Here is a 22,064-nt window from a genome sequence, read left to right as displayed (position 1 = left end):
CCACTGTTGCAACCACTGTGTCAGTCCATCTAACTGAGGGCCTTCCTCTTTCAAGGGGACCCTCTCTTTACCAAGCATGATGTCCATTGCCAGGGCCTGGTCCCTCCTGGTGACATGTCCAAAGGACATGAGACCAAGGCTCACTGTCCTCACTTCTAAGGAGCATTCTGTCTTTTTAAAGACCCATTTGGCTGTTCTTATGGCAGCCGGTGGTACATTCAATTGTCTTTGCCAACACCATAAATAAAGGGATCAATTATTTCATCTTCTTTATTCATTTCCCATGCATATGAGGTAAAAGAAAATGCCATGGCTTGGGCTGAGCGCACCTTAGTCCTTAAGTATCGTCTTTGTTTTTTTTTAACACACTAAAGAGTTATTTTCAGCAGATTTCCCATTGCAATATGTTGTTTGTTTCCTGCATAGCAATTTCCAGGGACATCAATTGTGGATCCAAGTAAAACAAAATCCTTGACAACTTTAATCTTTTATCATGATGTTACTTATTGGTCTCACTGTGAGGATATTTGTTTTTATTACATTGAGGTATAAACCATACTGAAGACAGCAGTCCTTGGTTTCATCAGTAAGTGCTTCAAGATCTCTTCACTCTCAGCAAACGAGTTTGTATCATTTGAATTTTGTGGATTGTTAACATTCTTCCAATCCTGAGGCTGCATTCTGTTGTAATAGTCCAGCTTCTCAGATAATTTTTCAAGGTACGGTACACAGATTGAATAAGTATGGCGAAGGGATACAAATCTGACACACAGCTTTCCTGATTCTAAACCACGCCATAGCCCCTTGTTTTGAATAAATGACAGCTTCTTGGTCTATGTACCAGAGGTCACACTTACCGGTAAGTATTCTGGAATCCCTGTCTTTGCAATGTTGCTTAGTTTGTTGTGATCCATGCAGTGGGATGTCTTTACACATAAACATTTTCCTGGTAGGCTCTGTTTTCAACCAAGGTCCATCTGGCATCAGCAGTGATATGCCTCATTCTCCACCCTCTTCTGAATCCGGCCTTAATGTCTGGTGGTTCCCTGTTAATGGATCGCAGCAACGGTGTTTGAATGGTCTCCAGCAAAATTTTACTTGCCTGTGACATTAATATTGTTCAATATTTAACACATTCTGTCGATTCACCTTTCTTTGGAATGGGGCACATATGGATCCCTTTGGGTTCGTGGGCCTGATAGCTGTCTTCGAAATTGAGCACTCCGGGCGCTGCATCCGGTGGTTGCAACACTGTTTATGGTATTCTCGAAATCCCTGCTGTGTGAGGATGGCAGGACTGCGCGGCGTTTCTTTCTGTTGTACACAAGGATCTCTGTGCGTTGGACATGATTCTCTGGTACCTAACAACAGCGACTACTTTTAAGGAAGCCGATCACCACGTTTCTCCCTGGGAGTGCCGTGGGCTCCAATTGAGCGCTTGACCAACACCACCGGGCCTCCTTTTTTTTTTTTTTTTACCAACAGATAAATCAATTTATTAAAATAGTTGATTTAAGCATCTGCAATGGTGACTTCAACCTCTACTCCAGGCTCAATACTGATGGAAGTGATCTGCTTCACTATCTCAGACGGACTGTGCAAGTCAATGAGACGCTTGTGGATCCTCATCTGGAATCGATCCCAGGTCTTAGAACCTTCCCCACAGGGAGTTTTCCTGGTCGTAATTCTCAGAGTCTTGGTAGGCATCCTAACTGGTCCCTTCACGTTCAGGTTTTTCTCCTTAGCCCCTCTGATCAAGTCAGCACACACTTTCTCCAAGGATTTCACGTTGCGGCTGGTCAGCGTAATTCTAATTCGGTGAATGGCCACCTCTGGCTCCACAGGTGTCTTTCCGGTGTCCTTAAATGCCACGGCGGCGGGGCGCTTCCTGACCGACTTGTTCCACGGCGAGAGCGAACAGCGGTGAGTCAGGAATGGGAGCGGGGGACGGAGCACGGCGGGACGACGGCCGCGTCTTCCTCAGAGAGCCCACCGGGCCTCCTTATAAAGATCGCAAACAACCCAAAACGAAAAAGAGTTCAATGAATTATTGTGGAATTGAACTAGATTGACTACAATGGGAGCTGGCAGAGATTCTACGGGATCCCAAACTTTCAGAAGTGGGAACGAACGCAGAAGCAGTCGGCGCGGGCGGGACCGCGCAGGTGCGGGGCGAGGACGCCCCGCCCAATCAGGGTCTGGAGCCCCGCCCCCTCGCGCGGCTCCCCGTCGCCCCGCCCCGCCGTACCGGGCCCCGCCCCACCCCCATGCCCCGCCCCGCCACGCTTCAGTTCCCAGCCGCGCCCGTGGGGGCGTTCCCGGCTTGCACCGCGCCCACAGGCCCGAAGCTTCTCGGCCCGCGTTTCCAGCCGAGCCTCTCTTCCGGCCGGGCCCCAGCATGGCTGCGCCCAGAGTCGAGCGCCGGGACGCTGCGGCCCCCTCGCTTTCCCGCTAGCCTTGGGACTTCGGTGCTCTACTGGGTTTCGAGCCGCACCGGCAGACATGTTCACCAAGGCCTTTCGGGTCAAGTCCAACACGGCCATCAAGGGGTCGGACAGGTGAGAGCGGGAAGGGGCCTGGCTGCGTCCGAGCCGTCGTCGATTCGGTCGGCCAACGTGGGGGCAGCGGCAAGCGTAGGGACCCCGGGTGACAGGGGCGCTTAGGACACAGAGTGGGTGTGGGGAGGGCACCCTTTTTTTTCTCCCTGAGTATATTTTAGGAACGAGTTAAAAAGTAGTTCGGTCCGTGCTAACGGACTGCAGACTGTATACGCCGTGTTGAAGACAAAAAATACGGAGCTCCTCCGCAAAGAGCGCCGAGCCCCCACGGGAGCCGCCAGACGGGGCTCAGAGAACTGCCCCTGTGCCGAGCGGGGGAGGGGGGAAGAGCGGAAGAGCGTGCGGGGCCTGCCGAGGTGCTCGGGATAAGGCTCCCGTGGGCCGGAGACCGGTGTCCTTGCGGACGGAGTCGCATGCTAGGTTTCATCCCGGCCCTTTTGGAAGCCGTGTTCCCCCGTTGCCATCTTTGGCGCCCCTCCGTATTCATCCCAACCTCACCGAGTTGCCCAGCTTATGTGAGACCTGCGGGATGGGAGGACAAAGCAGGAAGTCCTCAGGGCAAGGCTGAGCTTTCCTGTTTCAGGCACACTTGGCTTGTTCCCTGGGCCGGGGAGTTTTCGAAAACAGCTGAGAAAGATGATGTCTGTTTGATGTTGGTTTCGGGGAGATCTGGGCATCAAAAACCAGGCAGCCTTGGCTCAGCCCTCAGTACAAGGGAGGCTCAAGAAGTTTGCAAGGGGGAAAGAAATTGGAATTACAAGCGAATCGCCTTTTCCCATGAACTTTCCAAAGCCCCTTCATGTTTTAAAAGTCACTCTGGGCAGCATTCTTAAAAGGAGTTGCTGTGCTTTTCTGCAGGAGAAAACTTCGGGCCGAGGTGACCGCTGCGTTCCCCTCCATTGGAGCGGAACAGGTCTCTGAGTTAGTGCCTGGAAAGGAGGAGCTGAACGTTGTGAAGCTGTATGCCCACAAAGGGGATGCAGTGACTGTGTACGTGAGTGGTGGTAATCCCATCCTATTTGAACTGGAGAGAAATCTGTATCCAACAGGTAGGATAGTAGGATAGAGATGCCTCTTGCTGGTCCTTACCTGACATCTGCTTCCCTGTCTTTCTTCCACTACCTGCCTCCCACGGGACAAACAAGCACACAGTCTCCTGAGAACATCCTTTGGGACTTGTCATGGGTCTAGTGGATCTAAAGTTGGATCTGTCAAGGAGGAAAGGAAGGGGAGACCACTGAAGGAGAATGGGAAGCCACCGTGGCATGTTGTGAAAGGAAGACGCTGTGGCTGAGGGGTGTATAGTGAGCTCAACAAGGTGACAGGTGCCCTTATAAAGATAGCTTCTCAGACTGGAGAAGAAATGCTTCTTAAAGCAGGAGGCACATGCCCAGCCATAGGTAATGTACTTCAAGCAGATCTTTCGCAAGGATCTTTCTTAGGCCCTGACTGGGTATCCCAGGGCCTTTGGTCACAGATCCCAGGGATCTTTTTTCTGTGGCTGCTGACACCCACTTTGCAACACACAGCGTGGCTACAATGTAGTCTTCGTAGGCTGTCCCCACGCCACCCCATTCCCTGCTGTAGGTGAAGACAAAACCACACTCTCCTGTGTTTGTTTTGAGGGTTCTCCTGCTGATCTCGATGGAAATTTAAAAAAAAAAAAAGCCAAATTCCCCAAAGGAACACAGATAATAAACAGGGGAAAATTCCGATCTTTCTTAAAGGCTCAGTATCTGTTCTTTGATGACTTGCTTTGGAGGTAATAAATGGGTCTGTGCTCCACTTTGATTCACCGTGGCCTTTTCCACTGTAGTTAACACCTTGGGCTGCTAAACATCAGGTCAGCAGTTTGAGACCACCAGCTGCTTCTCGAGAGAATGATGGGACTTTGTATTCCCGACACGAGCTACAGTCTTGGAAGCGCTTATGGGCAGTTCTCTCTGCCCTCGAGGGCCCTTGTGAGTCGGAATGGGCTTGATGGTGGTGCGTTCTGTTTGGTTTGGAGTCCAAGTGGAACCATAGGCGCCTCCAAGGCGCAAGTGACACCCAGTTTCCTGGATCTCTTCTTTGCTCAAGAATGTAACCTCTGAGCGTCATCTCACAAGTTCCTGTGCAGCTCCTGTTGAGTTCCTTATCTGAGCCCTGATTAAAGTGACATAGTGTTTTGTCTTGCCAGTGCCCTGGGAGCTTAAGGTTTGCATAGTAAGCGTCTTCTGGTCTCTTTTTGGGCAGTGTACACTCTGTGGTCATATCCTGATCTCCTTCCAACCTTCACAACATGGCCTCCGGTGCTCGAGAAGCTGGCAGGGGGAGCAGGTAAGAGGATTTTTTTTACATTCTGTCTGTTGGGTGTCAGCTACTTGGGAATGACTGACTGGTTAAAAAGAAAGAAAAAAGTTTTCTGTGTTTATTCAAACGATGGAAGAGTGGCGTATTCTCCTGTGGTGTTACTCTCTCCCTTGGCTGGTCTGAGGAAGTCGCTGAGCTTTCTGACCCTCGTAGCCGCTTAAATGAGATCTGGGATATGAATGGCACTTGCAAACGACCAGATCCCAGGCTGGATTCAGCAACTCAGGACCAGAGGTAGCACAGCGTAGGATGCACCACCTGGCGCTTGCTCCACCACTTGGACCCCACAGGGAGAAGTTCTGTCTGATACATGGGTTGCCAATTTTCATTCTGAGTAACACAGGTGGCACTTGGCACATGTTTGTTCAGTCACTGAAGGATAGATGAAGTTACAATGAGACATTTGGTTGAGGCTGGATGTGGGTGGTGATATTTTTGTTTTGTTTGCTGCAGATTTGATGTTACCAGGAGTAGTGGTGCCCCCTGCTGGTCTGCCTCAAGTACAGAAGGGTGACCTATGTGCCATTACCTTGGTGGGGAACAGGTACTGTGCCAGGGGGGTGACAACTTCCCAAGCATACTGATGAAGTATTGGAACGAAACTAGGTTCTTTCCTCTGGAAGAAGTGGTGCGTGGGCCGTTGAGGAAATAGCAGGGAGCTTATGGGGTTCCCACATGTCTGGGAAGGGTGCATTGCTCTTTCTCCTGCTGCTTTGTGTGCTTGTTGTGAAAGGATTTTATACAGTTCCCATGCTCTCTTCACCTAGCTCACCCAGTATGGTAACTTGTTACATAGCCATGGTCCAGCTCTCAAAACTAAGACGTTAACTTGGGTACTTCACTAGTTAGGAGCCCTGGTCACATTCAGTGGTCACATCTGCTAACTGACAGGTCGGTGGTTTGAACACACCATTCACTGCGTTAGAACGATGCGGCAGTCTGCTTCTCACTCTATAGCCTATACAGCCCTGCTCTGTCCTGTAGCTTGACTATCACGTGATGGCAATAGACAATGGAAACATTACTGTTACCTACATTACAAACTGGATTCTCATGTGTCCCCAGTTTTTCTACTTCAGGTAGTCCCGATTTACAGCGGGCTTCTGTTTGGACAACTCCGTCATAAGTTGGTTCAATGTTAAGTCAAATACCATACCTCATGTTGTTGTGATTTTTTAGTTATTATTGCCTTTTATTGCCAGTATCTATAAATCAGACTTGTATTTGGTGGTTAGAAGCATTACATATAAATTTAAAGATATATTTTAATAACGTACTTTTTAATTTATGGACTACGCTGTTTACCTTTCATGTTAATGACAAGAGGGGAAAAAATCTACACAACTTTTTTGTGTGTCCATGATGTATGTCTTGCAGTAACGGACACCACCCAAAATAAGAAGCAAGAGGAACGCAGTCGGTGATGGATCAGGATATGTGTCAGTTTGGCTGGGCCATGATTTTAAGTGGCTTGGCAGTTATGTAGTGATTAAATTTTGCAGGTACATAATGATGTGATTTAGCAATATGTAGTTTCTTATGATACGTGGTCTTACGTGGTCTTTGCTGTCTAAAAATGTTGATGGTGAGGAGTGATTGTGCATGCATACAGTACACAAATCATTCGAACAAGTTCGATGACCATCAGAGGGCTTCGGTATTCTGGGAGGCCACGTAATGGCCTTTTCTGTTCAATGAGCCAATCTGGGACACCGTATTTGCATATTGTTGCCATGTTTCAGTCTCCTTGATCTGTGACACTTTCCCAGTCGTCCCTTATTCACCGTGACCTCGACGCTTTGCCCAGCTCTGTCGTCATCACCCTTTTCTTAGTGGTAGTAGCTTTACTGAGGTATTACTCATATACCTAACAATTCACCCAGTTACAGTGGCTTTTACTATAATTGTGAGGTCGTTTAACCATTATCACTGCTGCTGTTGCTGCTTTAAAAAATAAGAAGAAGCAATCATGAGTGATTCTGAAAAATCAACAGTCCCCTTACCTTATAACTCTTCCTATAAAAATATCATTCGGTGTATAGCCATTGTGACCTTTTTGTTGTGTGCATACATGTGCACACAGGTATGATTTGGGTGTTCATGTTTCAAACTAAGCGGGGATATACTGTACCTACATTGTTTTAATCACTTAATTTCCCACTGCCATCGAGTTGATTCCAACTAGCATTTCTGAGCAGAAGGCCTCATCTTTCTCCCATGAAGCAGTTGGTGGATTTGAACCCCCAACCTTTCAGTTAGCAGTCCAACACCTAACGCACTATACCACCAGGGCTCCTTTCACTGAATACTGCCAGCATGCCATGTCAGCACACTTATCTGCAGAAGCTTTGTACCTGATCTGGTTGATGGGAGACGTCTCTAGGACTGAGGTTGGCTCTAGTTTGTCTCTGTTGCCAACACTATTTTATTGAAGTATACAGAGACATAGGTGCTAGTAATTTTCTCTGAAGTAGATACTTAAAAAAAGAACCGTTAGGCTGAAGATGCTGTGTGCTTTCTGTTCTACGAAAAGGCTTCCACACTGCCATCTGCCGAATATGCAGGTTTGTGTCTTCGTGCTCTCTGATGCTGGATTGGAGGCTCTTGCCTTTGGTGGACCCAACGGAGAGAAACATGGCCTCTCGTTGCTGCTGTGAGGGGGAAGGAGGCAGAACGTTTTGGAAGGAAACACCTGGAAACGTTTCCTTTCTTCTTTTTTAAAACATACAGCCAAAATTGCAGCTGAAAAGAATGCTGGGTCATAAATTTTTCTGCCAGTGGTCTGTGCAAAGCTAGAGAAATTGAGATGAATGCTCCACTTGGGCTGTTCACAGTGAGTCTCAAATGGAGCCTGCAATTAGTCTGTGGCACTGTGAGATTTGTTCAAGTTACAAAACACGTTTAGTCTATTGTGACTGGAGTTCTTGAGCCATTGTCTCTTCATGGAGGTGGGAGAGAAGGAGCTTTCTCCTAAGAACTTGGAGCTGAAGCCCTGCTCTATAGTGTCTGCGGCAGGAACTGACCTCTGGCTTCTAGGAGAGCTGCCAGGTTGAGCGAAGCCTTTTAAGTTGAGATGTTGGGACCTCTGCCCTTGCACCTTTCTCCTGAGACCCAGACAAGCTGGAACGGGTTGCGGGTCCTCCATCCTTACCCAGCCGGGTACCAATCCTTACAGGTAGATGTGATCATTATTTGAGTAACACTGTACTACAGAGATGATGTATTCCATTGGGCTTTGGAAATGTTTTTTGACATTGTGGGAATGCCTAGTTCTTAGCCAGCGAATTACACAGCGTAAGTGCTGTTACAAAGAGCCAAGTCAGATGCCACTGCTCTGCAGGGCGTCCCCTTATCTCTTCCTCTCCCCGTGGAATCCTTGGCTGAATTTATAGTCCTGAGTCGCTTCCTCTCTGAATTTTGCAGTAGGATGGCTCTACCCTACTTAAGGGGCTTTGTTGTTGTTAGGCGCCACTGACTCGGTTTTGGAAGGCGTAGTGGCCCTGTGTAACAGTAGAATTGCCTCATTGGGTTTTCTGAGCTGTCATTTTTACAAGACCAGATCACCAGGTATCTATCCCACAGAAGAAAAAGTAGAGTTTATGTTTTTCGAAGCAAAGAACTAAAAAGCTCAAACCAGACTCACTGCCATCGAGGTAGTTCTGACTCATAGCCACCCGATAGGACCTCTGTGGGTTTCCGTAGCTGTAAATCTTTATGGGAACAGACAGCCTCATTTTACTTCCAAAGAGCAGCTGGTGGGTTTGAACTGCTGACCTATTGGTTAGCAGCCAATGGACACGTACTATGCCACCAGGGTTCTTGGAATCGAGGAAAAGGAAGTTTACATACCCTTCCAAATCCTGGCGAGGCTGATTCATAGTAGGAATAAAACAAAGGCGGTGAGAACCACAACAGATGAGCTCCATGTACAGAAAGGGAGGGTGGGCCAAGGGATTCTTGAAGGTAACAGTTGTGGGTAATCGGAGGAAAACAGATGAGATGCGTCGGAATTGTGGCCTCAGAGCTTTTTCCACACGTGGAACATAGGCCTTGCAGCCGGCTCTCCCTAACCCTGGTCCATGCCTCCTCTTCCTCAGGGCCCCCATTGCCATCGGAGTTGCTGTCATGTCTACACCTGAGATGCTGGCTTCAGGCCTGAAGGGAAAGGGCATCACTGTGCTCCACACGTACCAGGATCACTTGTGGTAAGTACCCAGCAAGGGCAGTGTTTCTTTGTGCTTACAGAGAGCCTGGGCTCCTGGAGCAAGCATGGGGCCTGAGACTCCACCGTGAGAATTTGGGGCCCAGCCTAATCCTTATGTCAGCTGCTGATGGTCAAGACTAAGTTCATCACTGAATGTGGCGATGAGTTGTTGGTGTTTTTGACCTGTTTGGACAAGGAAATGGAGAGCTTTGGTATTTCCTAGGTGAACCGGGGACCTCGTTCCAGGAAGATGAACCGTGGGGATTGTCAACCAGGTCCCCCCAGTGCGGCCCAGTGCTGGTGTTACCCATCCGTATTCCAGCCATCTCTGGGCCCCTTAGGGGAGCTATGGAATTTTCCCTTCTGAATCCAAATCCAAATCTGCAGCTCTCGATCCTCGGCGCTGTCCTCAGCTAGTACACTCCGGAGCGCTCCTCCCCGTGGGGCTGACACTGGCACATGGCAGCTTTTCAGAGCCATAGACCAGTTTGTTTTCATTTTACCAAAATAGTAGACAGTACTTTTCTTTAAAAAAAATTTTTTTTAGTACTTTTCTTTTTAAAAAAATCTGTCTTTGAGGTGGGTGTTGTGACCTAGTTCTTAACCTTATTCTAGCGCTGTCTTGAATTCATACATTGACCACATATGGCCCGAGTCCTACTCTCCTGGAGCCACAGCCTCATCTCCCCGGGTGGGTATTGGCGGGGATCAGAGGGCTCTGTCGCTCCTGTTCTTCCAGCCTCGGGCTCCGTGCAGAAGTCAAGGGCATGCTGTTGACAGTGGTCTGCTCAGCAGCTCCCACAGTCCATCGATACCCTCCCCCTTCCTCTTCCCAACCAGATTGGTCTGGGGCCTCAGCCACACAGCCACCAGCCACGCCCCTCTTCTCTTCCCTGTGAGGCTTACCAAGTTAGCATGCCTAGACTCACCTCTTAATCCCATCCCCCTGCTACCCGTGCCAGTCTGCATTCTGCTAGTCTTTTTGCCTCAGTTTCCCCATCTTTAAAGTGGTCATAGCAGAAGTATCACTTTCTCATAAGTTTTCTGGGAGGATTCGATGGGTTAGAACAGGAGGAGCCTGGCTCTCTCAGTGAATATCTCCTGTGGTTTTGGTTTCATTTGATACGTACTTGATCAGAATGACTTCAGCCTGTACTTTGGCCTTGCTCCTAATAACATGCCTTCCTATACCTTCAGGACAAGGTTTAAAAGATGGAGACAGCCCCTCCCAACGTGTGTGACCCTAGATGAAGGAAGGTGCTCTAGAGAAGCCTGACCGTCCGTCCTGACGTTTTTGTTTTATCGCGGCTTCTGTCACTGTGGGCAGACTGTGACTTAGGCTCATATTTCACCAAACTAGAACTACAGATGTACTTGCTACCTTACTATTGTTATTTAATTCCAAATAGTTTCAGTATTTTTAACACACAGGGAGTGCTTTTGGGGATTGTGCTTGAGTGCATTTTCTTCGTTCTTTTTCTGTCTCCACATGTCTACGACTCCTCCTCCTTTGTCAGAGATGAGGGCAGTGGGCCTAGAGTGAAACGTGGGGCTGGGAAGAGAGCGTCTCCTCCCATGGGCTCTCCCTGCCTGGGCACTCCTGCTGATAGGAGAGTAGAGTAGCCAGGGTTGGAGAGTGCTGAGGCTGGTGTTTGGTGTTTCTGCAATGGGTTCTTCCAGGAAATTTGGAGACAAGTCTGCTCCACCTTCCATTGCTCCACTGGCCCTGGACCCCCCGGATCTCTCTGAGGAGAAGGACTCTGTCCAGGTGGACCTGGTGCTACAGGAAGACGTGAGGCACCTGCATCTGAAGGGAGAAGAGGAGGGAAATGAGGAGGCTCCTCAGCTGTGTGAGGAGGAGTCCCAGTCAGAAGCCACAGAAAACACCAGTACTGAAGGCCAGAACCAAGACACCATGGGCAGCAAGACCCTTGCAGGTATGTGTCTCCCTGGGTGCTCATTTGCCCTCGCCTTTGGGGCATTTCTGGCACCTGAGCCCCCGCAGATTCCACTGGTTGAACCCTTCTAGCATGGCCGGGGGCAGGACTTTCTGGCCCGGCCCCTTTTCCGAGAGCAGCCTTCTTAAAACACTCAGTTCTCAGGAGAGTGGAGCTTTGGTGCCAGAGAGGGGGCTCCTTCTGGAGCCAGGGAGGTGAGGCAGGGGTAGAACTGGATGGGGGAGTTGCCCCCACATCCCTAGCATCCTGTGTCCCTTAGAAAGGATGTGATTCTTGTTTCTTGGCAGAGCAAATGGATGTCCTCTTACAGCAGTGCTTCTTGCTCGCTTTGAAGAGCCGGGTCAAAAAGGCTGACCTCCCGCTACTCACCAGCACCTTCCTTGGCAGCCACATGTTCTCCTGCTGGTAAGGAAGGGACCGATGTTGGGTGGAGGCCAGGCACTAGCCTTACTCATGCTTCTGGGCCTTCTCTGGAAATTGTGTGCCTGATGGTGCTAGGGCAGAGGCCAGTGGGGTGAGTAGAATGGAGGTTTGAACTGGCATCTAACTAAGGTCTTGGGTTTAAAAACTAGCCAGAAGGGATGTTGAGGAAAAGAAAGATAAAGCTCCGTGGGCAGCGAAGGCTGACTGGTCCACAGATGACCCGAGGCTCTTGGAACCTGCCCCTGCTGCGGTGGTTCTGGGCTCCCTCTCCTAATGGGGCAGGGAGTGTCCTGGGGGCTTCCCCTTTGTTCACATCCACCCACACTCCCCCAACTAGTGGAAAGTAGGTGGACCAGACTAGGTTATATCCAGAGGATACACCACAGCCCCCAACCGGAACCCCCAGGAGAGTCTGGCTTACACGTGGGCAGATGTGAATTTTGAAGACAGGCCCCTCTGGGCTGAAAGGCCAGGTCCCCAGGATTGGCTCTTGAGCAGGGTGAACTTGTCGCCTGATTTCGTGGACCCTCTTTCAGTACTCAGACCGATGCAGTAGAGGTTCAGTGGTCTGAGGGAGGATGCTCGCTCAGGAAGTGCTGACACACCAGGAAGTCGCTCGCGCATTTGTTGCCTGGAACTGAGCAGCTTGCTGTGTGGTTTTGAAGTGGCTTTATGGGCTCCATTAAGGTCCCTGCACGCGTGTGGTGTCTGCAGTGGGTGTGGGATACTTGGCCAGGGTGGGAGTAACTAACCATCTCTGGGATAGAAGTGCTTGGCCTGGGGTGGGTTCTAGAATGCCACCGCATTGCTGTTGTGTGCCAGGATTTGAGTGAAAATACATGTAGGAAGAGGGAAAGAGGATAAACTGGTCAGGTACCTCCACCGCAAAAGGGTGTGAAGGCCAGCTAGTCAGTACTTGCGGCTCAGCTGGCGCTGTGGTCTGCTGCAGAGACTCTCCTCCACCATCGGCGTGCTCCCACCCCCACAGCGATGCACACGTGAAGGGGCAGAGCCAGGTCTGGCCCACAGGATACCCTTTGCTGACGCTGCCTGGGCCGAGCTGCCCACAGCGGACTTGGTGCAGGACACGCTCACCTTGAGGTGGGGCTTTTGAGGCCACAGAAGGTTGTAGAGTTTGAGGAGAATCTCGCACTAGAGCCAATATGGATGCCCCTAGCTCCTTGTGACTACGCAATTTAAACCACTATTTAATAAAAACGAAATAAAATGTCAAGTACTGTTTTCCGGTCACAGTCACATTTCACACCCCAGCTAGCGGCTACCATCTCAAACTGCTCTGCACGTCCCACTGTCACCAAACGCGCTGTTGGATGATGGCACTCACTTCGAGTCGCGTAGCCTGCGCCGTCCAGCCTCCTCCTTCCTGGACATGGCCTCGTTCTGAAGGTGGAGGGGGGCAGCTCCCCTCAGAATCCAGAGGGCCCCCCCACCACAGGCCTTGCAAACTTAACTTGCCTTTTCCGTCTGCACTCAGCCCTGAAGGACAACAACTGGACATCAAGAAGTCAAGCTACCGAAAGGTAAGCCAGCCTCTTCACACAGACTCTGAACTGAGAGCAGGCACGCACGGCATGAGGTGGAGGGATGCCCTGTCTGCAGGGCGCAGGTCAGAGGGAAGCCCAGAAGAGAGACAGTTCCCTGGCGGCCAGAGACAGCTGGGCGTCCATCCACTCCTCTTTTCCCTTGGGCTCTTTTCTTGCTGTCCCGTGGTCTCTAACAGCTTCTCTACCCCAGCCCTCGGGGGGGGGGGGGAGCCCCCATTGCTCGTGGGAGGAGGGAAGAGACTGTCTGGGGTCCCTCCTCAGTGCCTGCCGAGCTTGGTCTCGGGCGCATCGGAGGTGCTGTCGGTGTGTGAGCCCACACAGTCCCGACCAGCAGTCCTCTCTCCTCAGCTCTCCAAGTTCCTGCAGCACATGCAGCGGGAGCAGATTGTACAGGTGAAGGAGCTGAGCAAAGGCGTGGAGAGCATTGTGGCTGTGGACTGGAAACACCCAAGGTGTGTGCAGGGGCCAGCCGTAACTCACACATGGACGGTGGACTGGCACTTGCTGAGACATGAGTGTCAAATGTGTGTTTTCTTTCCTTCTGCTGGCTTTTAGGATCACATCTCTCGTCCTAGCTGAGCTCTCCCCAACCTCCCAGCCTGTCCAGGAGGGCAGCAGTGAGCAGCCCTATCACCCTCCTGATATACACTCCCTCTACTGTGTCCCAGCCAGCATGACCCTGCTCTTCCAGGAGTCTGGCCACAGGTGAGTTTTTGGAGAGCAGCCTGTCTCTGCTTCGCGTCCCGCCCTGTGGTTCTTCTCCCACTGAGCGGTGCTCGCTCGTGACTGGCGAGCCCCTTCTACCTCTTCTTCCTATCTCAACTCCAGCTCCAAGTCCCTCTCCCTGGGCATCTTCTCTGACTACATGGAGCGAGAGAGTAGCTTTCTTCTTTGGTGCCCATCGTGATTCTTCCCGCAGTCCTGCTCCCCTCTGTCAGGATAGGGGAACACAGCACAGCCGAGTGAGCCGTGGGTGTCTGCAGCCTGTCTCGCCCCCGGCACAGCATGCACTCACGCCCAGCCCTTTCCCCGCTAGGAAGGGGAGCTTCCTCGAGGGCAGCGAGGTCCGAAAAGTCATCATTAACTATGCGAAGAGAAATGACCTGGTGGATGCTGACAACAAAAAGTAAGTGGGCATAGCACTGACCATGACCTGGCTGGTTGGGTGAGACCCTCGGCGTGCATGGAGGATCTCTGGGAGCGAGGAGGGTGGGGAGGGCAAAACCGCGGGGTTCTAGAAGCAGCCAAGGTGGGTGGGTCCAGAGCAGCCCTGGCAGCGCCAGTGGGTTGTGCATGGGGCTGCCTGCTAACTAATTGCAGGGGCAGCATTAGAACCCACAGTTCATTCTGCAGGGAAAAGATGCGGCTATACAGGGTTGGACACCCACAGGAGCACTCTGAGCTGGAATCGATCCTGGGCTATGGATTCCTAGTTATTGCTTAGGGCGTTCTGATCCATATGTGCTGTAAACATTGACTGGGGCCTGTGCGCCCCACAGTTCTCGGGAAAGTCCTCTTTGCTTTTAATTCTAGTTTTCCACCAGTTACTTGAAGCCTCCTGCTTTTCCACTACCGGCTTGCAAATGCCATTGTCAGGAGTAAAACGCAGACTGATTTCAACACGTTTCACGGATTCAATTGTAGCTTAATAAGTTAATACAGAAATACACCCACCAAACAGAAGCGAGGTTTCATTAACTTCTTACTTTAAAAAGACATTCTTAGGGTCAAAGAGGAATATTCTCATTTCATAGATTGTAGACCCTCCCTCCTTTCAGCCTTGTGTAACGTAAGTCCCGGAAGCTAATCGCCCGTGGTTGCATGGTCAGTGAGGGCAGGACTGCGCAGGACCACACTGCTGACTGCCCTGCACGGGGCCACTCCTGAGGACTGGGCCTCCATGATGGCCGTAATCCTGACTGGCTGTGAAAGGACAGGAGAAGAGCTGACCCTGGATTGGCCTTTGGGGCAGGAGGAAACCCAGTCAAGCCCAGGGCTGTCGAATGGAGTCAACTCCTCACTTGGGGCCCCGTCTGAGATCAGGGTGGAAGTATTCCTGGGTGTCTACGGCTGTGACCTTGACAGCAGGTGCCCATGTCTCTTCCACCAAGCAGCTGGAGGGCTTGGACTGCTGGCCTTTCACCTAGCCCAGTGCTTAGCTCATGGCACCACCAGGGCTCCTTGGGTCTAAAATTTCTTTCCCGCGTCTCCTTTCCCTTTTAGCCTCGTGAAGTTGGATCCCATCCTCAGTGACTGCCTCTTGGAGAAGAACGAGCAGCACACGGTCCTGACGCTCCCCTGGGATAGCCTCCTGACCAGGTAGCGAGGGTTCCTTCTCCGTAGCACCTGTTGACTGCATTGAAATTGAAATGGCTCAGATCTTAAAGATCTTAAGCTCAGGCCTTCTTGACATAAGCCATGCCCTGTCTAAACTAGCGTGGACTAATTCTCATGTGGAGACTTATGGGCTGGGTCAACACAGTATAGGAACATTTATAAAAAATAAGAATTTCCAAAGGATTTAGAAACAAAAAGAAGAGTGTCAGGGCGAGGATTGTCTTCAAGTTTTCCAAGAATGGATTATTTTTTAAATTTCCTTTTCTACAGAAGCATAATTGAAAATGATTGCGCTCAGGAGTGGGCAAACTACAGCCTGTGGACCAAACAAATTGTACCCATTCATTTCTGAGTGGTCTGTGGCTGCTTTCCATTAGAATGGCAACACTGAATAGTTCCTGTGCAGACGACCTGGTGCACAGAGCTTAAAATGCTTCCGAGGGCCCTGCAGAGAGCAAGTGTGCTGCCCTAATGTCTGCCCGCAAGAGAGGCTTTGGTTAGACGGGAGAGAGTAGCAGCGGCCTCGCCGAAGGTGGCTCAGAGCGGAAATGGGCCGTCCTCTGAGGTGCGTGAAGCCCGCCCTGTGGAGTCCATGAAGCATGTCCTGCGAAGTCCGCCCTGTGAAGTACATGAAGCACTTATGCCTTGTGAAGTATATGAAGTACATGAAGCACATCTTGCGAAGTCCGCCCTATGAGTACATGAAGTACATATACCTTGTGAAGTACATGAGGCACATCCTGTGAAGTACATGAAGTACGTACACCCTGTGAAGTACAAAAAGTACATCCTGTGAGGTACATAAAGCACATCTTAAGAAGTACACCTTGTGAAGTACATGAAACACATGAAGTGCATACATCCTGTGACATACATGAAGCTCATATATCCTGTGACGTACATGAAGCACATCCTCCTGTGAAGCAGTACTGGGAGGCAGTAGGCGCGAGGGCAGGTTTTGACAGTGGCAGGATTACCTTCCCTGGGTGGGTTGTCAGGAGATAGGCCAGCGGGCGGTGTCCAGGCTCAAGTCATCCATGCCACTTCCCTGCATGGAGAGAGGCGGAGCGGCCTCCGCCTTGGTTGCAATATGAAATCATCCCAAGAGCTGTCAACACAGCTCTGCCTGCACCCTCGCTCCAGTAACCCTGACTTCATTGGCCTAGAGTGAAGCTTCCACGGGTGATGGGATGACTGGTGTGCAGCTGGACCGTTGACGAGTATCGTGATAAACAGAAAACAATTGAGGTTGTCAGCAGTTTCATCTATCCTGCTTGGATCAACAGTCTGGCCAGGGAAGCAGCAGCCAGGATATCAAATGACATCCTACATTGGGCAAATCTGCAGCCACATACCCCCAAAGTTTTAAAGTGCTAAAAGGCAGAGATGTCACTTTAATGACTAAGGTGCACTGACCCAAGGATGGTCTTTTCAAGAGCCTCCTGCATGAGAAGGCTGGACAGTGGTCCACTGAGACAGTAGAATGGGTACATTTGAATTATGGTCTTGGCGAAGGGTTTACTCTCCAGGACTCCCAGAAGAACAAATAAATCCGTCTTAGAAGAAATACAACCAAAGTGGGCCTTAGAGCCAAGGGTGGCCAGACTTCTGCTCACTTCTTTAACACATCATGAGAAAGACTGGGTGCTGGAGAGGTGTTGTGGCTGGTGCAGCAGAGGGTGATGAAAGTGGAGGGGTCTCTCCCGCGATGAGAGGGATTGATCTTGGCCAAACAGTGGGCCCAGGCACAGCACCAGTGGCGAGGGGCTGCAGGCCTGGGCGGCTTTCTGCTCGGTCATGTGTAAGGTTAGCACAAGTCAGCCCACTGGGTGGGCGTCCAGCTCCCTGACGGTCTTTAGCTTTGGGCTCCATCAGACTTCACCTCGCTACCTCGCTTGTTCCAGGTGTTTGGACAAATTGCAGTCTGCCTATCAAGTGACCTTTCCTGGACAAGAGCCCATTGTGAGGAAAGGGAAAATCTGCCCAATCGACATCACGCTCGCACAGAGAGCTGCTAATAAAAAGGTAATGTTTAAAGGTAAGATCTGAGGGCGTGATTTTAATGCTCCTGCTAAGTGGTCTCTAAACGAAATCGGAGATTTTTCGAGGGGCCTCATAGGCCTCGGAGGTTGCTGATGAAGCACCCATGTGTGTGTGGCTGGCTGGACCCTGTACAGAATAAACTGAAGCTGTCCATCTCTGCCTTTGGAGGACACTGGCTAGAACTTGGCTCCCAAAATAAATAAGCTTTGATTGTGTTTTTCCCGCAGAACTATGTTACAGACTTTCAGCTCTTACCGATTCCGCTTGGAGTTTGATTCGTTATTTGTTCAGGACACATAACTCGCGAAGAATTGTGGAAGGAACGGAGGGTCTCTGCCTGCCTTAGAAGACGGAACTAGGATTAGTGAGCGGAGGACCCAGAAAGATTTTGCTCCAGAGAAAAGAAGCTTTTAGTAGTGTGCTTTTAGAAGCATGGGCTGTGGATTAGATGCTTAGCTCACTGCTTGACCTGAGTAAAGATTTTACTGTGTTTCAGGTGAAAATTTACACAGCAAATTAGTTTCCCACTCATGACATGGGCTGCAATTGTCAGCACTCCCCACGTCCCACTCATCTCGCTCCCCTCCCTCCAGCTTCCTCCCGTGCTTCTCACCGCTGCTTTGGGCAAGCGGCGCTCGTTCTACAGCACACCCCTTCCAGGGTGACTCAGGCCCGTCTGTTGTTTGGCTCGAGGAGCGGCTTCCGTTGGAGGGTGAAACAGTGCCAGTCTTGGAGGGTCCTGTAATCTCTCTTAATCCCCAAAGGCTGGTCTTTTCTTTCTTTTTTATGAGTTAGAGTTGTATTCTACATCGTTCTCCCATTCTCTCCAGGACCTTCTCGTGTCCCTGATCAGAGCAGGCAGTCGTGGTAGCTGCACCATCTGGTTCAGCTGGCCGCAGGCTAGGGGGCACTGGTGCATGGGGGCATCCGCCCTGTAAAGAGATGACTGCTGGAGCCCTGGGTCTCCTTCCTCCCCCTTTACTCCTCCAGATGAGGAGAGACCCTCGAAGACTCCAGGCACTACTCACCAAACTAGTATGAGGGCCGTGATCTTTATGAACTGTGCCGTGTCGCTTACCTGGACACCTGGTGACTCCATCCACCCTGTGAGGCATTCGCTTCCACAGTGGTCTGTCTCCCTTCGTGCTCGCTAATGCACATGAACATGTGCAGCACACAGGTGCGTGCGTGTGAAGGGGCTTCAGAATGATCGTGTTTCCATGATCTGAGCTTTTCATTCTGCTCGTGCAGAATTGCGAGACATTCCATGTTGGCTTATGTCAGCACTTAGCTTATAACAATTAGAATTGCCCAAAATTGAAATCCTTGCTTCATAGGTAGTTATTTCCTGGAGGTCTTCAAGCAAAGACCAAGTGGCCACTGGTTGGAGGAGGCTGGTTGAGAGGGTAGGATCCAGTTCTGCATCAGATGGGGACTGGTGCAGGACGTGACTTCTCATTTCCTAGTGGCCCTAAGACTCGGTGTGGAGTCCCTTTGCATGCCTCACGTAATTGGGCACATTTAAAGAGTTTATTGATGGCAACCCTCCCCACACGCAACCCCATCTCACTGCCATTGAGTCCCTGCTGTCGCTGTGGGTTTTCCGAGGCTGTCTATGGGAGCAGAAACCTTCCTCCTGTGGAGCGAGCACCAGGTGGTTGGATGCTGACTTTGGGCAGCAGCCCACGTGCTATCCACCCCCTCCCACCCTGCCTCTGTGCGTGAGGAAGGGGCCTGGTTCGGAGTGGCAGGGGAAGAATGGGGTTTTCAGCAGCATGGATGCTTCCCTGATTTTAGATCTGGACGTCATATACTTTTCACTTGTGAGGTTTGTGAGTACTTGAAAAATGCACATTGCTGATGGGACCTTTGATTATAGGAAATTGTTTCATTTTAGGGATGATAGTGGCATTATTTTTATATTACAAGGGCCTGTATCATTTAGAGAGCATGCTGAAGTCATGACAGATGAAGTTTCGCTGCAGTAAGGTTATTTGAGGGTAGGGCGTGGATGAGATCGGGGAATCCAGGTTGACCACGTGGTGGTTGTTGAGGCTAGATGGTAGGCATGCAGAGGGATTATCACTACACTGCTGTGCTTTTGTCGTCCGTTCTCTGCTAGAAAAACAGAGATATAACAGTGGTTGGGATGATACTGGCTAACATGTACATTAGAATCAATAGAATATGTGTACTATTGGGCGGGTAGCTGGAGTCCAGGTAGAAGTAAGCAGGGGCGTCCCTTAGATGGAAGTTACCATAGTGACAGGTGGGTGACTCCCGAGAGCAGAGCCAAGGTGGCTGCCCTGGGGGCAGAGGGGTCTTGCCTGCAGGCCCAGGGGAGGGAGATCTTGTGCTCTGCCCCTACCATCTGTTTGCTGCCCTCTCAGGTGACCGTGGTCCGCAACTTGGAGGCCTACGGGCTTGACCCGTACTCGGTGGCAGCCATCCTCCAGCAGCGATGCCAGGCGAGTACCACCGTCTCCCCCGCCCCCGGAGCCAAGGACAGCCTGCAGGTCCAGATCCAGGGAAACCAGGTCTCCCACCTGGGCCGGCTGCTGATTGGTGAGTATCCCTCTGAGAAGAGGAGGTTGTGCTCTGATCTGTCTGGCAAAAATCTCCCTGCCAGCTCACCTCTGCCCACTTATTCTAACATGCCGGCATGAATTGCATACGGAGGGGCTTGAAAAACTTCATGGGCAAGCGGAATTTCAAGAATGATAGAATTTTTCTATGAACTTTTTGCAGCCTGCTCGTATTATTTCTACCAAGTTCTGTCCCATTCCAAAAGCTACAAACCTGCAGGCCAGTAGGATGGGGCCATCATCCTCATTTCACAGACAGGGGTGAGAGGGTAAGGGGCCGCCGCTAGGTAGCAAGTGTGGAGCCAGGCCCTCTGACCCTGGTCCCGAGCACTCTCCCCCGACTGCCTGTGAATGCTTGAAGAGCACCTTTGCTGGACCAGGCACCTGGCCAAGCGTTCTCTCCACCTAGTCTCTCTCTCTCGTCAGAATGACACGGTGGAAGGGTTAGCTCTATTTTATAGATGGGGAAACTGAGGCTCAGGGAGGTGTAGTGCCTTGCCCTGGCAACATCTGGGTGCTGTCGCTGGACTCTGAATCTTGCTGTCTGACTCCCAAGCTTGAGTTTTTTGCTAACCCTCGGCGTCCTCAACTGAAACCCTCCCCCAGCTCAGCTTTCACACTGCCCTTGTCTGCACCGCCTTCAGCATCAGCGCCTGCTCTCCGTGAACAGGCCCTCGACTCCACCTGGACACACACTGTGCACTGGGCCCCTCCCACCTAGTGTGTTTTCCTGTGTGGGCCCTGTGTCTGCCTGACACACCTAGAGGTGTGTTGACCCAATTCAGGGTCACGTGAAGCCAGCCTGGAGCCGGTCCTGATTTTCCTGTGGCCCTAGACTAGCCCGCACAGCACAGCCCTCTGCAGCAACGCCTGCAGCCCTGACTGCCACTGACGTCTGAGCCCGCTAGACGAACCCTCGAGAGAAAGCCTGTCCACCCTGTCTCTTCCTCGGGGCCCCCCTGCCACCAAGTGAACGCCCAGGGCAGCACCGACCAGTTCCTGACTTGTCTTTGTGAGAGGAACCCCAGTGAGGTGGGGAAGAGGTGCTGGGGAATAGAGGGGCACGGGCACGCCCACGTACTTTCTGAGAAAACGATACATGCTTGGACTGATACACCAGAAAGGAGCCATCGCGGTGGGAATTGCTGAAATGCACACTTGGGCCTTGAGGTAGAGAGATTCCTCCTCCCAGGAGGCTTCCCAGAGAAGCTGCACCTGGAGCTGGGCTTAGACTGCAGCCTGGCCGGGCCAGGAGGTGATGTAAGTGTAGAATTTGGGCCCATGGGGCAGCTTGGGGGGCCAAGGGGGAGGGCAGACGGGACCTGGGCTCCCCTGCTGAGAGATTTCTCCTTTGGGATTACAGACGAATATCAGCTCCCTCGGAAACACGTGCAGGGCCTGGAAAAGGCCCCCAAGCCTGGCAAGAAGAAGTGACAGCCGGACTCGCCTTCATGCGGTTGGTCCAGTGGAAATTAAGCTGGGGCTGGTAATTTATGTGAACATTTTCAGCTTTTGCAAATAAAAAATATAATTCTTTAACCAAAACGAGTTTTTATTCCAACCTAAGTCTTGGTTTCCCTTGTGTACCTGCCACGGAGCAGAAATGTCGCAGTATGCCTTTGTACAGCCAGTCAACAGTCGTGCCCTTTCTGTGACTTAGTTCCTCCTTGCCCTTCAGGGCTGGACAGCCCACTTCAAGTTCAGGCAGATGGAGCCTCCCTGTTTATAAAGCCCCTCTACCAGCTATTCCACAGCCTCCTGTTCATTTCTCCCTACTAGTTAACCTCCCAAGCCAAAAATAGCTCCGGTCCGGCTCTAAGGAGTTACTCACTCATATAGGAAACAACGCAGCTGCTCTGTGCCCTCAATCCGGGCGGCAGAAGAGGGTGGGCCCTCGGCCAGCTAGAAATGAGGACTAGAAGCCCCCGGGCAAGGGGCATTGGTGGGACAGGATTCCCACCCGCCCGGCAGCCGGCCTCCAGCAAGGGCGAGCTCCACGATGACAGCTCTGACGGTGCCTTCTGAGCAAGCCCCTCTTG

General features: G+C 51.2%; 2 protein-coding genes across 3 annotated transcripts; one reads left to right on the top strand and one right to left on the bottom strand.

Moving 5' to 3' along the window:
* Positions 1-1,480: 1,480 nt before the first annotated feature.
* On the bottom strand, positions 1,481-2,504 carry LOC142439727 (uncharacterized). The gene is made up of 2 exons (XM_075542293.1): positions 2,129-2,504; positions 1,481-1,979 (listed from the first exon to the last, which is right to left on the bottom strand). Exons 1-2 carry the CDS (start codon positions 2,502-2,504, stop codon positions 1,513-1,515), a joined length of 843 nt encoding a protein of 280 aa, XP_075398408.1. The 3' UTR covers positions 1,481-1,512.
* On the top strand, positions 2,344-21,570 carry EIF2D (eukaryotic translation initiation factor 2D). Of its 2 annotated transcripts, XM_075529561.1 has the most exons (15): positions 2,344-2,558; positions 3,417-3,607; positions 4,794-4,877; positions 5,364-5,454; positions 9,008-9,115; positions 10,795-11,051; positions 11,360-11,477; positions 12,991-13,036; positions 13,409-13,512; positions 13,616-13,765; positions 14,097-14,186; positions 15,284-15,379; positions 17,302-17,422; positions 19,831-20,005; positions 21,389-21,570. In XM_075529561.1, exons 1-15 carry the CDS (start codon positions 2,503-2,505, stop codon positions 21,457-21,459), a joined length of 1,758 nt encoding a protein of 585 aa, XP_075385676.1. In that variant the 5' UTR covers positions 2,344-2,502; the 3' UTR covers positions 21,460-21,570. The 2 variants fall into 2 exon arrangements, with proteins under 2 accessions (XP_075385676.1, XP_075385685.1); XM_075529570.1 differs by lacking the exon at positions 2,344-2,558 and having other exon boundaries at positions 3,414-3,548.
* Positions 21,571-22,064: the final 494 nt, after the last annotated feature.

This window comes from Tenrec ecaudatus, chromosome 1 (genome assembly GCF_050624435.1).
Source record: "Tenrec ecaudatus isolate mTenEca1 chromosome 1, mTenEca1.hap1, whole genome shotgun sequence".
Lineage (NCBI taxonomy): Eukaryota > Metazoa > Chordata > Mammalia > Afrosoricida > Tenrecidae > Tenrec > Tenrec ecaudatus.
The sequence above is the reverse complement of the archived record's forward strand: the minus strand, read 5'-3'. Positions and strand labels throughout refer to the sequence as shown.

What these genes read in the sequence shown, in the direction of transcription:
- EIF2D (XM_075529561.1), top strand. Translation starts at nt 2,503, where the DNA reads ATGTTCACCAAGGCCTTTCGGGTCAAGTCCAACACGGCCATCAAGGGG. An exon ending in GTGGACTGGAAACACCCAAG is followed by an intron (nt 13,513 to 13,615) that starts GTGTGTGCAGGG and finishes GCTGGCTTTTAG; the next exon opens with GATCACATCTCTCGTCCTAG. An exon ending in TTCCAGGAGTCTGGCCACAG is followed by an intron (nt 13,766 to 14,096) that starts GTGAGTTTTTGG and finishes TTTCCCCGCTAG; the next exon opens with GAAGGGGAGCTTCCTCGAGG.
- LOC142439727 (XM_075542293.1), bottom strand. Translation starts at nt 2,504, where the DNA reads ATGTCTGCCGGTGCGGCTCGAAACCCAGTAGAGCACCGAAGTCCCAAG. An exon ending in CGCCGACTGCTTCTGCGTTC is followed by an intron (nt 1,980 to 2,128) that starts GTTCCCACTTCT and finishes GGGCTCTCTGAG; the next exon opens with GAAGACGCGGCCGTCGTCCC.